Source organism: Cherax quadricarinatus, chromosome 17, assembly GCF_038502225.1.
Source record: "Cherax quadricarinatus isolate ZL_2023a chromosome 17, ASM3850222v1, whole genome shotgun sequence".
Taxonomy (NCBI): Eukaryota; Metazoa; Arthropoda; class Malacostraca; order Decapoda; family Parastacidae; genus Cherax; species Cherax quadricarinatus.
In genome coordinates, this window is record NC_091308.1 from 5,618,548 (window position 1) to 5,632,293 (window position 13,746).

Here is a 13,746-nt window from a genome sequence, read left to right on the forward strand (position 1 = left end):
CTAACTTTAGGTGCCTGTCCAGTGCCTTCTTGAAGACAGCCAGGGGTCTATTGGCAATCCCCCTTATGTATGCTAGGAGGCAATTGAACAGTCTTGGGCCCCGGACACTTACTGTGTTGTCTCTCAGTGTACTCGTGGCGCCCCTGTTTTTCATCGGGATAATGTTGCATCTCCTGCCGTCGTTTGCTTTCATATGGAGTGATTTTCGTGTGCAGGTTTGGTACCAATCCCTCCAGGACCTTCCAAGTGTATATTATCATGTATCTCTCTCGCCTGCGTACGAGGGAATACAGATCAAGGACCTAAAACCGTTCCCAGTAGTTTAGGTGCCTTATCGCACTTATGTGTGCCGTGAAAGTTCTTTGTACACTCTCCAGGTCTGCAGTGTCGCCAGTCTTGAAGGGGGCCGTTAGTGTACAGCAGTATTCCAGCCTAGAGAGCACAAGCGATTTAAGGAGAATAATCATGGGCTTGGCGTCCCTAGTTTTGAAGGTTCTCATTATCCATCCTATCATTTTCCTAGCAGATGAGGTCGATACATTGTTGTGGTCTTTGAAGGTGAGATCCTCTGACATTATCACTCTCAGGTCCTTCACATTATTTTCCGCTCTATTGTATGGTTAGAATTTGTGGTATACCCTGACACATTTTTAATTTCTTCAAGTTTTCCGTATCTGAGTAGTTGAAATTTCTCCTCGTTGAACTTCATATTGTTTTGAGTGGCCCATTCGAAGATTTGGTTGATGTCCGCTTGGAGTCTAGTGGTGTCTTCGATGGAGGTCACTGCCATGGTGATCTGGGTGACATCAGCAAAGGAAGGCACGGAGCTATGGCTTACATCTCTGTCTATGTCAGAAATGAGGATGAGGAATAGAATGAGAGCGAGTACTGTACCTTGTGGAACAGAGCTTTTTACCATGGCCGCCTGGAACTTTACTCTGTTTGCTATTACTCTTTGTGTTCTATTTGTCAGGAAGTTGTAGAACCATCTACCAACTTTTCCCGTTATTCCTTTATCCCGCAAGTGTAACACCATGGTCACACTTGTCGAAAGCTTTTGCAAAGTCTGTGTATACTACATCTGTTTTTTTTTTTTATTCGCCAGTATTCTCCCGCCCCGGGTCTTTTCCAAGTAGTGGTGACCCGGCCTTGGCTCCCTATCTGGGGAGTGTCTCGAGACGTAAGTCTCCCATGGTATGAGGTAAAAGTACCCCCTCATCTTTGGGACCAACTGTCCCCAGGCCCAGCCACATTCCCCGCCCTCACGGGGCTCGTACGGAGAAGCTAGGCCTCTGGTCTGCCATCTGCCCCGCCCCAAAGGGGCTCGTGGGGATGGCAGTCTTACCACATCTGTATTTTGTTTATCCTCTACAGCATCCAGGACCTTGTCATATTGGTCCAGTAGCTGGGACAGGCAGATCTAAACCCGTGTTGCCCTGGGTTATGTAATTGATGGGTATCTAGGTGGTTGGCTATCTTGCTTCTTAGAACCCTCTCAAAAAATTTTATGATATGGGATGTTAGTGCTAATTTTTTATGAGAGAGCCACAAAATTTGATTAACACAAGCCTATCCGATGTTATCCTGACGCCAAATGACTTCGAACAGGCGATAAATGACGGTCTGTAGTTCTTTGCAATTGTTTTACTGCCACCAACAGCAAAGAACTTTGTGGAGTGGGGCTATGTCTGTTGTTTTTAGTGTGTAATAGGGGGATGACCCCTGTGTCCCATCTTGTTCCTCATCCTTATATCCGACATAGACAAGGATGTCAGCCACAGCACCGTGTCTTCCTTTGCAGATGACACCCGAATCTGCATGACAGTGTCTTCCATTGCAGACACTGCAAAGCTCCAGGCAGACATCAACCAAATCTTTCAGTGGGCTGCAGAAAACAATATGAAGTTCAACGATGAGAAAATTCAATTACTCAGATATGGTAAACATGAGGAAATTAAATCTTCATCAGAGTACAAAACAAATTCTGGCCACAAAATAGAGCGAAACACCAACGTCAAAGACCTGGGAGTGATCATGTCGGAGGATCTCACCTTCAAGGACCATAACATTGTATCAATCGCATCTGCTAGAAAAATGACAGGATGGATAATGAGAACCTTCAAAACTAGGGAGGCCAAGCCCATGATGACACTCTTCAGGTCACTTGTTCTATCTAGGCTGGAATATTGCTGCACACTAACAGCACCTTTCAAGGCAGGTGAAATTGCCGACCTAGAAAATGTACAGAGAACTTTCACGGCGCGCATAACGGAGATAAAACACCTCAATTATTGGGAGCGCTTGAGGTTCCTAAACCTGTATTCCCTGGAACGCAGGAGGGAGAGATACATGATTATATACACCTGGAAAATCCTAGAGGGACTAGTACCGAACTTGCACACGAAAATCACTCACTACGAAAGCAAAAGACTTGGCAGACGATGCACCATCCCCCCAATGAAAAGCAGGGGTGTCACTAGCACGTTAAGAGACCATACAATAAGTGTCAGGGGCCCGAGACTGTTCAACTGCCTCCCAGCACACATAAGGGGGATTACCAACAGACCCCTGGCAGTCTTCAAGCTGGCACTGGACAAGCACCTAAAGTCAGTTCCGGATCAGCCGGGCTGTGGCTCGTATGTTGGTTTGCGTGCAGCCAGCAGCAACAGCCTGGTTGATCAGGCTCTGATCCACCAGGAGGCCTGGTCTCAGACCGGGCCGCGGGGGCGTTGACCCCCGGAACTCTCTCCAGGTAAACTCCAGGTAATTGTTTTACTGCCAGCTTTGTGGAGTGGGGCTATGTCTGTTGTTTTTAGTGTGTGGGGGATGACCCCTGTGTCCATGCTCCCTCTCCATAAAATGCTGAAGGCACGCAATAGGGGCTTCTTGCAATTCTTGATGAACACGGAGTTTCACGAGTCTGGGTCTGGGGCAGAGTGCATGAGCATGTCTCTTCAAAGTCTTGTGGAGTTATAATAATATCCGAGATTTTTGGGATGGCAAAATTTTGGGTTTCGTTCATGAAGAATTCATTTGGACTGTCGACCCTTAGAGTGGGCAGTGGCTCGCTAAACAATGAGTCATATTGGGACTTTAGTATCTCACTCATTTCTTGGCTATCATCTGTGTATGTCCCATCCTGCCTAAGCAGGGGCCCAGTACTGGATGTTGTTTTTCCCTTAGATTTGGCATAAGAGATGAAGTATTTTTTTTTCTATTTCCTTTATGACATTTAGTTCTTCCTGTGATTCTTGTCTCATATAAGATTCCTTCAGCTTAAGTTTGATATCTGCAATATCATTGACTAGTGCCTCCCTTCGTATTTCAGATATATTGACCCCACTCAGCAGCTTTGTGACTCTTCGCCTTCGTCTATATAGGGAACATCTCTCTCTTTCTAGTTTACATCTTCTCTTTCTTTTTCTTAATGGAATGTGTCTTGAGCAGATCTCAAGAACCACAGAATTCATTTTTTCAAGGCAAATGTTCGGATCCGTGTTGTTTGGGATATCTTCCCAGCTTGTTTCATTTAGGACATGATTTACTTGATCCCATTGTATGTTGAAATTGAATTTCGTGAAGACTGCTCACATTTTGCTGGTCCGGAGCCCTGTGCATACATGTCTGTACCTCTATTATGTTGTGATCTGAGTGAATTGTCTTTGAAACAGTTATATTACGTATCAGATCGTCATTTAGTGAAGATGAGGTCCAGCATATTTTCTAGTCTTGTAGGCTCTACTATTTGTTGGTATAAGGTTAATTTGTTGCAGAGATTTAGTAGTTCGTGTGTATGTGAATTTTCATCTGAGCTGCCTCCTGGGGTGTTCTCTGCTAAAACATTGTTTGCTATACTCCTCCATTTTAGGTGTCTCAGGTTGAAATCTCCTAGTAGTAAGATGTTTGGGGCAGGAGTTGGGAGATTTTCCAGACAGTGGTCAATTTTCTCAAGCTGCTCCTGGAATTGCTGGGAAGTTGCATCTGGAGGTTTGTATACTACCACAATGACAAGGTTTTTAGTTTTCGACCTTTACCGCCAAAACTTCTACCCAGGAAAAAAATTCTCCTCCAATTCCGTGTGCCTTAAGTTTCCTCAATAGCCTCTGATGTGGAACTCTATCGAAAACCTTACTGAAGTCCGTTTGCACAATATCATATACAATACCATGATCTACCTCCTCAAATACCTTAGTGGAGAAAGTTAGTAAATTCGTAAGACAGGAACGCCCCTTTGTAAAACCGTACTGAGATTCATTAATCAATTTATGCCTTTCGAGATGGCTACGAATTGCTTCGGTAATTATTGATTCCATAAATTTTCCCACTATGGGGGTAAGGCTTATTGGTCTATAGTTCGAAGCTAAGGACCTGTCACCTGCCTTGTAAATAGGTATTACATTTGCCATTTTCCACTTATCAGGCACTATGCTAGTTTCTAGTGATATGTTGAAAAGATTAGCCAAAGGTATGCTAAGTTCCTCTTTACATTCCGTTAACACCCTTGCAAACAGTTCATCAGGGCCTGGGGATTTGTTAGGTTTTAATTTCTCTATTTGTCTACGAACCATATCACTAGTTACCGCAATCGTGCATAGTTTATTATCGTCCTGTTCTACATAATGATTATTTTTGGAATTTCGCTAGTATTTTCCTGGGTAAAAACTGAGAGGAAGTAAGTAATAAAAATTTCACACATATCCTTATCACTGCCAGTGATCTGACCTGAGTTACTCTTAAGTGGGCTTATCTTGCCCCTAATCTTACTTCTGTATACCTGAGAGAACCATTTTGGGTTAGTCTTCGAACCCCTTGCGACCTTAGCCTCATAATCCCTTTTTGCTTCTCTTATTCCTTTTTTTTCATTTCTCTTTTTAATTGAATATATTGATTTCTTAACTGCCCTTCTCCTCTTTTGATACGTCTATATATGCTTGTTGTAGTAGATTTGAGGTTCTTAAAGGGAGGTCGTGTTGAATTTACGCTGGAACTCGCATTCCAAGCTCAGGGTCAGTTCGGCTGTTGTGAGCAATTTTTTCATCATTCTGCATGTGTAAATGCACTTTTATGTCATAATTCCTCAGTCTAGTGGTTATATCACTGATGCCGTATTTGATGGTAAAAAAAAGTCTTCAGTATCAGAAGTTATGGTACTTGTCTCCATTCAGTTCAACTTGACACGCTAATGTTGACTGGGTGATCAAACCTGCTATGTCCTACCGCTCGCAACTGTCTTCAGTCCTCCTTCAAAACTTTATACATGCAAGCATGGAGGAAAAAGGGAAAATGTATCAAAGTATAGTGGTACCAACACTATTATATGAGCACGAAGCATGGGCTTTAAACATTGCAGAGAGGAAGAGGCTAGAAGCAGTGATACATATATATATTTGAGGGACATGTGTGGTATGAATATTATGCAGAGCTGTAGGAGCATAGAAACCAAAAGGCGTCACGGGTTACCGCAATTCAGAGGGCTCAGGAAGGAGTTGTTGATGTGGTAAGGGATTATAGAGATGGAGCAGTATAGGAAGACCGGGAAGGAATGTAAAACTAGGATGAAAGGATAGAGGGGCCGCAGTTGTTCCAGGAAGGGCTGCTGGGAAGAATTAAAGGAATTTTTGAGTGCTAGGGTTACGAGCATCCAGCAGACTTGTGTAATAGAGTTAGATCAGTGAAGACAATTTGCGTTTGTACCTTTATGTGCTGTTGAAGTGTAAGCAAGGTAACATCATGTGCAGTTGAAGTGTAAGCAAGGTAACATCATGTGCAGTTGAAGTGTAAGCAAGGTAACATCATGTGCAGTTGAAGTGTAAGCAAGGTAACATCTGTGAAGGGATTATATGAAACCTGTTAGCTGAACTTGAGTCCTGGAGTTGGATAGCATAGTGCCTTCACTCTAAAGGACGGGTGAGGATGTTGCAACACTGAGAGTTTATCTAAACTATTATGTCACCGCACTTCTCGCAGGACAGCAACTGAGTGAATGATGATTAGTTCGTTTCCTCCTTTTTTCAGATAAGGTTAGATATACTGGGGGTTGAGTTTGGTTGGGTTTCATTGGATTTAGGCAGATTGGGTTACCGAACGTAACCTAACATAGCAGTGTCTGTCACAGGCTTCGCAGCAGGGACGGATCTAAAGGATTGGCCAGGGATGCCATACTTTCCCTTGTGCCACTCAGAAAGATATTTTCCTTTTTTTTTTTTTTGAAGAAAAAAATCCTTTCAATTTGCATTGAATGTTATTACTCATTAACGTGCCACTACTATATAAATCAACATTTATTGAAATTTAAAACCCCAAGAATTTATAAAAATCGTGCATGTTTCCTCTCCGCCTCCAGTCTGCAGAAGTAAAGACGGTCCCATCCCTTGACAGTTCCTGGATCCGTCCCTGCATCCCAGTCACATACAATATAACCATTCTAACAACTGATTCAGCTGAAGAGAAGTAATGGAAATAATGCTGTATATACAAGCCTTCCAATACTGACATTGGTCCCTAGTGGCTACGTATTTGTATTATTATTTCGCCTAGTGGGGAATCCTCGGGACAGAATTTCCTCTGTGGCCGTAAGGCTATGTCAGGTTGACTAGAGTTTGGTACACAAACACCAAATTGCCTTTGAGTCTAATAAAAAAAAATCAAAGTGCTGCGTAAAGCTGTAATCTGAGGTCATTCCCCAGATATTGTATGATCCCTACGGCTAAATTTAGTATTTCCACTCTAAATAAAATAACAAAGCGCCAGCTGCATCTTGTTTCATCTTCTACTGTTAAGAAGTTTGATAAAATATTTAAGACATAAAACTGAATTCAGAGTTTAATACAGCACTACCTTACCTCTCCTATGTCAGGAGCAGCCAAGACATAGGGAATGTTGAAACGTGATCCTATTACTAGTGGATATTTCTCTTGCGTTGTCCCTTTACTTATTAGTCTTGCCTCCCCATTTTCTTTATTTGTCAGCCAGTGGTGGTTAGGCTCATTTCGCTTCAAAGTCCCATAGACAAAGACTAAGTGCCGAATCATAATTCTGTAAAATAAGAAATTCAGTAGTGTAAATTATAAACAAAATACCATTTTGTTTACATGTAAATAAGTACTGATTAGTGCAATAAATTTCCTAATTTTTTTTTTTTTTTTTTTTTTTATATTTTATTTAAAAACTTTACAGCATTGATATTAAATTAAGATATAAAAAGGATACAGTAGGATTCTCAATCCTACACAACATACACTAACCAATTATTAACAACACATTGTAATTGACATAATAGAGGTTACCCATATACACACAAAATTTTCCATATAACATACTATGATAAACAAAATAAACTATAACTATATAAACTATATAAAATGTAAACTATATACAACTTTCAGATTTGTATAGTTAACATACTATGACGGACATATGACAAAGGTTCACAACCTTCACAGGAGATAAACAGAGTAATAACCTACAACCCAATCTCAGTTACATGCTCTTCCCCAAAATTAAACCCCTATACAATAAGAAGTACCTAAGCACATACATACGTGCCTCACTACAATCTCTTTTCAAGCATTGAAAAAAAAAAATCAAATCCTAAATCAAAAATCAAATCCTAAGCCTCACACTTATACTAAATAAATATTAACAAATATTACTAAATATTAATACAGCCTCTTCCACCGGCTGAGCACATTATATAAAGTAAGAGACTAAACCATACTGTCCCATTACAAACTTTTAACGAGGCATTACAAATTTATGGAAGTCATTATCGTTCCATCTAGCAGCAACTGGATGAGCACATTATATAATTCTAAAATAAAGACAGTACACTCGCAAAAAACCCACTACACTCAACACAGACATAATTTAAAAAACCTCTCATTGCGATACAATTATCGCACATGAAATATGCCCAATAAAGGCTATAAAACCGCACTCTACATAAGCCCTAAAGCTCTTCACGGTCTGAAAACTATAATCTTGACACCATTCACAATTAATACATGAATAAGGTCATGACGACCCTGACTCCTCAAACACAGAATTCTCCATTCAGGTACTACGTAATTACTTGATATCACCTTTGCTTTCTGTGCCCACTTGCATGCTACATACACGTATGCCACTCATCTACACCTTCATATACCCTCATACACCTTACTCACACCCCTCCCCAGGAGGCGACCCCGCTGTGTCCCCCTGAAAACCCCCTTTCCGTATGTATTCCCCAACCCCCCCCCCTTACTCACTCAGCCCCAGTCGTAGATTGATGAGAAAACCTAACGTTAACATTCTATACCCTTCCGAAAAATCCTTCTCCCACCTCCTCCCATACAGTTCTCTATTACGACACATTGTACGATAAACCGTTACCGCTAGTACCCGCCTCCGCACCTCACAATTCCCCCTCCCCCTCATCACCCACAATATATATATATAATCCACTATTATATAATCCAAAGCTCTTATAACACTCTCATCGAACCCTCCCACATCTAGGCTTAGTGCACGCAGAACCGACACCCCTCGACCCCCCACCCCCTGTACTACCCTACTTAACCAATACCTAACACCCTCCAGTTCCCCACAAAAGTATACTGCATGGAACGCCGTCTCATCCTCCCCACAGATTCCACACCTTCCGCCCACAATTACCCCTCTTGTTCTTAAAACCTCCCCCGACGGTAGTATGCCATGCAAAAAACGATACATTACCTCTCTTACCCTAGGCTTTAACTTCAACCTGCCAAACCTATACCAAATACTCGTCCATGCGTACATGGGGAACAATCCCTCAACTGGTACAACAATCCTGTCTACAAGCAGCTTACACAAAACCCCTACTCGAATTTTCCTGGGTTCTCTAACCAACATCAAAGCCCTCAAAATAGTTTCACATTCCCTCAACTCCACACCACCATACAGCTTACTCAACCTATCATGTACTTTTCCCAGCTGCCCTCCACTCACACCTTCGCGCAAAACCTCCCATTTAAGAAACACACATTTAATCCTCCTCCTCAGATCCAACAACCCCAACCCACCCTGGCGCACAGGTAACATTACAACCTCTCTCCTCAGCCAATCGCACCTTGAACCCCACAAAAAGTTAAACACTCGTCTCAGAATTCCCACAATCGCCGTCCCTGTTAATGGGAACACGGCTGCTACGTGCCAAACCTTACTATACAATAATACATTTATAACAATCACACGTTGCCCGAGAGTCAAATGATGAGGTCGCAATGCACCCAGACGTCCCTGAATCCTTTCCATTAATCTATTCGAGTTTTCCTCCCGAGCAGCTTCCAAATCACCCATATAGGTGATACCACAAATTTTTACAGACACCGTTTGTTTTCTCACAACGTTACATCTCCGCCCCCCCTCCACCCAATCACCCAACCCCATGATCATTGACTTCTCTCTATTTACCTGCATCCCTGTTGCATTTCCGAACTGTTGCACAACATCATCCAAAACACCCAACGTCATCCCCTCCCGAACCAGGACTGTTGTATCGTCTACGTATCCTATGATTCCCGGCCACACTTTCCCTACCCCACCCCCCCTCCCTCCACTCGTGTCACATACACAACGTTCAACCATTCTATAGAAGGGGTCCTGAATGCACGCAAACAACATTTGTGACATGGGACACCCCTGCCTAAGTCCCCTACCCATTACAATCCCCTCCCCCAAGCATCCATTAATCTGTACCCTCATCTTGGCACCATTGTACAACGTGGATACCCAATTAACTATTTCATCCCCATAACCCTGCCTCCTAAGTATAGCTCCCAATGCTCCGCGTTCCACCCTGTCATAGGCCCCCTGCCAGTCTAAAGCCAACAACGCCGCCCTCCCTCCCCCCCCTTTTGACTCCACAAAACTTCGCAGTATTCCATGACCCTCAATCATCGACCTTCCAGGCAAACCATACTGCGTTTTCGAAACTACTCTCCCTACCACACATTTGAACCTATTACCCAAGACTTTAGCGAACAACTTATAATCAGCACATAACAGGGATATGGCACGGTACTCCTTGAGGGTGTGCTGCCCCTTACCCTTCTGGACCAACACTACAACTGCTGTTGCTTGCTTGTCCCCCATCACACCCTTCTCCTTCATCTGATTAAATAACCTACCCATGAAACCCCTTATCACCTCCCAATGTTGGAGATAAAATTCAGCCGGGAGACCGTCTATTCCTGGTGCTTTGCCTTTCCTCATTCCCCTTAAAGCCAACTCTATTTCCTCCTCTGTTATTACCCCCCCCCTAAAGCCTTTCTATCACTATTCCCTAAATTACACGTCACATACTCACACACCTTCTCTAAATCCACATTTCCCACCTTCCCACTTGTCCAATACCCTTCATACCATTTATCCGCATACACACACATTCCTTTTGTAGTTAGTATCTCCTGACCCATTCTATAACCCCCCGCCATCTCGTGTACCTCTAACCTCGGAATAGCTGTAACCTGCTGTCTTTGTTTTTGACGTCTCAACACACACGCCGATGGTTTGTCACCCCATAGCACCTCCTCTACCCCTGCCTGCACCCTTACCGCTTGAAACCTCTCATTTTGTAACTCCCTCAGTCTCCCCTTGACCTCGACAATTTCATCCATAGGATAGTTGCCCCCCACAGCCCCCTTCTCATAACAGCCCCTTAACCTGTCCTCCAGATAATTTGAAAGCCCATATTTAAAATCATTTATACGTTTGCCCACCCCCACATAATATTTCCTAATCCTTTCCTTAGCAACACAATCCCACCATTGTACGCATCTTCCACTCCCTGTGCCTCCTCACTAAGCTCCTTCCATAGGACAGAAAATCCCTCTAACCCCTCCTCATCACTCAATGCACTTATATTTAATTTCCAGTAACTCCTGTGTATTTCTGCAAGCGCCTCCCACCCAACCTCCACCAACACTGCTCTATGATCTGACCATGCTACTTCAACAGTTTTGAAAGCTCTCACTACAACCCCGTGAGAAAGATACACTCTATCTAACCTCGCTGCATACCCTCTCCTAACAAATGTATGCTCTGTCTCCCACGCCCCCCCCTCGAATGCGTCTCTTAACCTAATATCTCTCAATAAATCTCGTAGGGCCACCGACACATAACCTGCCCCTTTCGGTTCCACATCAGCCCTCCTAATGACGCAGTTCCAATCACCTCCTACTATTGCCACCTCCGGTAATGCACGGAAAAAAAACACAAGGTCCTCGCACACAAACTCCTGCTTCACCTGTACGTTATTCTCTGCAGGCGCATATACACTAATAAAAGCCACACGTTTTCCCATCCACAAACCATCTACGCGCAACACCCTTCCCCCTCCCCCCCCTCACTTCTCTGCAAAACAAACGGGCTCGCCTCCCTAATTAAGATACCCACCCCCCCTTTTAAACGGGCAGATGGCAGGGTTACCACCTGAAACCCCTCCATCTCCAACACCCTACCCTCCTTAAAATTGTGCTCCTGTAGGAACACAACATCCACTCTAAATTTATTCAGAAACTTTCGAAACCATTCTCTCTTTACACTATTACACAAACCATTAACGTTTACTGTCATACACCGGAGGCCTTTTAAAGTTTCCACCCCTGCCTCCTCTCTTCACTCTTCCTATGGCCACCAGAACGCGTGGGACCACTTGTCACCTGCACACTTCCCTCTCTCCCCCCCCCCCTTCTTTCGGTGCCTCCTGTCCTGGCCACCACTACCTTCACTTTCTGCCCATATTTGCTTCCCAGTCCGCTGCGCTGGCGTTAGGACATCATCTGAATCCGATGCCGCGGCTCTCTTTCTTGTGACAGGCGCATCCTCCATGGCTTGGTCTGGGGATGCCTCACAATGTACCTCTACCTCCACTGTACACAGTGACAAAGATCTCGGTGACACCTCAGTCACGCTATCACTCCCTTCGTCCCAATAATTCTGTTGTTGATGCCCCACAGCCTTCACCTCATCTTCTACTACCCTGCCAGGAGCATCCACCTCCTCAGGCGGTGACAAGGACTTCAGAACCTCGGCTAATTCCTCCTCAAGTTCCAACACTTCCTCCTGTACTTTTTGCTCAACCCGATCCACTGGAAGTGTGTCTGGACCAGGTAACTGGTCAAGGGCCTCACCCTCTTCCCCAGCTTTATACGCCTCATCCACTATCTCGCTCCATAGACGACCACGCCCTCCTTCACGTCGTTGATCAACACCTGCTTCCCCTGGTGTAGAAGCGGATGTCTCCGCCTCTGGGCCAGGAGCTCGTTGCCGCTTCCCACACTCCGCCGCTATGTGATTGTATTCCCCACATAGTCGGCAGGTACGCCTTTGCCCCGCGTATGACACCATGACCTGTGTCCTGAATTCCTTTAGGTACACGTAAGACGGTATGGGGTGTCGCAATGACATTTTTAGGTTAAAAGTGCCCTCCGGCATACCTGTGTAGGCACCCGACACCCACTTACCATGCTGGGCCACATGAACAGTTCCGTATTCCTCAAATACTTTTCTGATATCTGTCTCATCCGCCTCAAAGGGGACATTACGCAATTTAATCCATGTATAATGTCTGGATACATCGATCATCCTCACACACACAGCTGGTGTTGCATCAAGACTTACGTCCTGAAAACGGTTGACCAACGACTCGTAAACCGATGCTGAGAGCAGTTTCACAAAAAATCTACGTGCTCCGTTCAATGCTACGCCGTACAACTCTTCATCCTGAATGCCATACGTGTCTCTGATGATTTTAGGTAGTAATACCTGGGCTGAGGCTGGCGTTATTGCCCCACTGAGAAGTTCAATACCGACAGTGTTAATCCTGCGTCTGTAACTGCACGCCATGTTGACTAATAGTAGTTCTCCTGGTCTGACGACAGAGGCGCGACAAGCACCACCTCACACTACTGCTGTCAGGGAACTGAAGAGCGTTTGCGCAGGAGGTCTGCACGGCCCAATAGCGATGCAGACAATGGTTCCTAATTATCATGTACGACTGTTCGTTATGTTAGCACAGCATCTATACCCTGAGGGATGTATTTTCCTCAGCGAATATATGCTGAAACTTTACTCTAATCCTAATTTTAGGGATTAAAGTATTCGTCTCTGTTTTCGAAAAGGTTACGCGCAGCCTTAATGACCTTAGTGTAGTCAATAGGCTTTAAACCCCATTAATCAACCAACCTTCAGAGTAATTTAAAAAAAGGTTGATCAAAACTAAACAGTAAGGTGCTGGATTGTTAGGTTGTAAGTTTATCAACTGAACTAGCAAACGAGTTTGAAGAAAGTAGAATAGTACATATAGGAACTAGATAAATATATCAGCGAAGAGAGCAACAAGGTCATTAGATAGCAAGATGTTGTTACTGCTAGATTGATGTAAGGTTGTAAGTATCTCTGGCAGTACGGTTTATATGAAAATGTCAATGACATAAAATGCAAAGTATGTGGGCTGAGACATGGCCATACACTGGAACATTATATCCTAGTGTCCAAACATCCAACCTTTCAGATTATAATCACAGCTGAGCGCTAAACTCACAAGGGTCATACAGCGCTGCAGGGTAGGGTAAGGTGTGCTAAAGGTGTAATGTGCTTGATCGGAGAACAGCGAGGGTGAAGAGCTAGTAAGGCCGGTAAAGAATGCTAAAGGAAGTATAATCAAAGCTGATGTAATAAATATGTTGCTGACAAAAAGTCAAAGAGGGAGTCGGAGTCTGT

General features: G+C 43.9%; 1 protein-coding gene across 11 annotated transcripts in view; it reads right to left on the reverse strand.

Moving 5' to 3' along the window:
* Positions 1–13,746, reverse strand: part of LOC128686396 (putative gamma-glutamylcyclotransferase CG2811) — a 105,017-nt gene that overhangs the window by 6,545 nt on the left and 84,726 nt on the right. For all 11 annotated transcript variants that reach the window (XM_053773297.2, XM_053773300.2, XM_053773294.2 and 8 more), the window contains one exon: positions 6,843–7,035. In XM_053773297.2, the coding sequence (XP_053629272.2) occupies positions 6,843–7,031 (189 nt within the window). In that variant the 5' untranslated portion in view covers positions 7,032–7,035. The remainder of the gene's footprint in view (positions 1–6,842; positions 7,036–13,746) is intronic.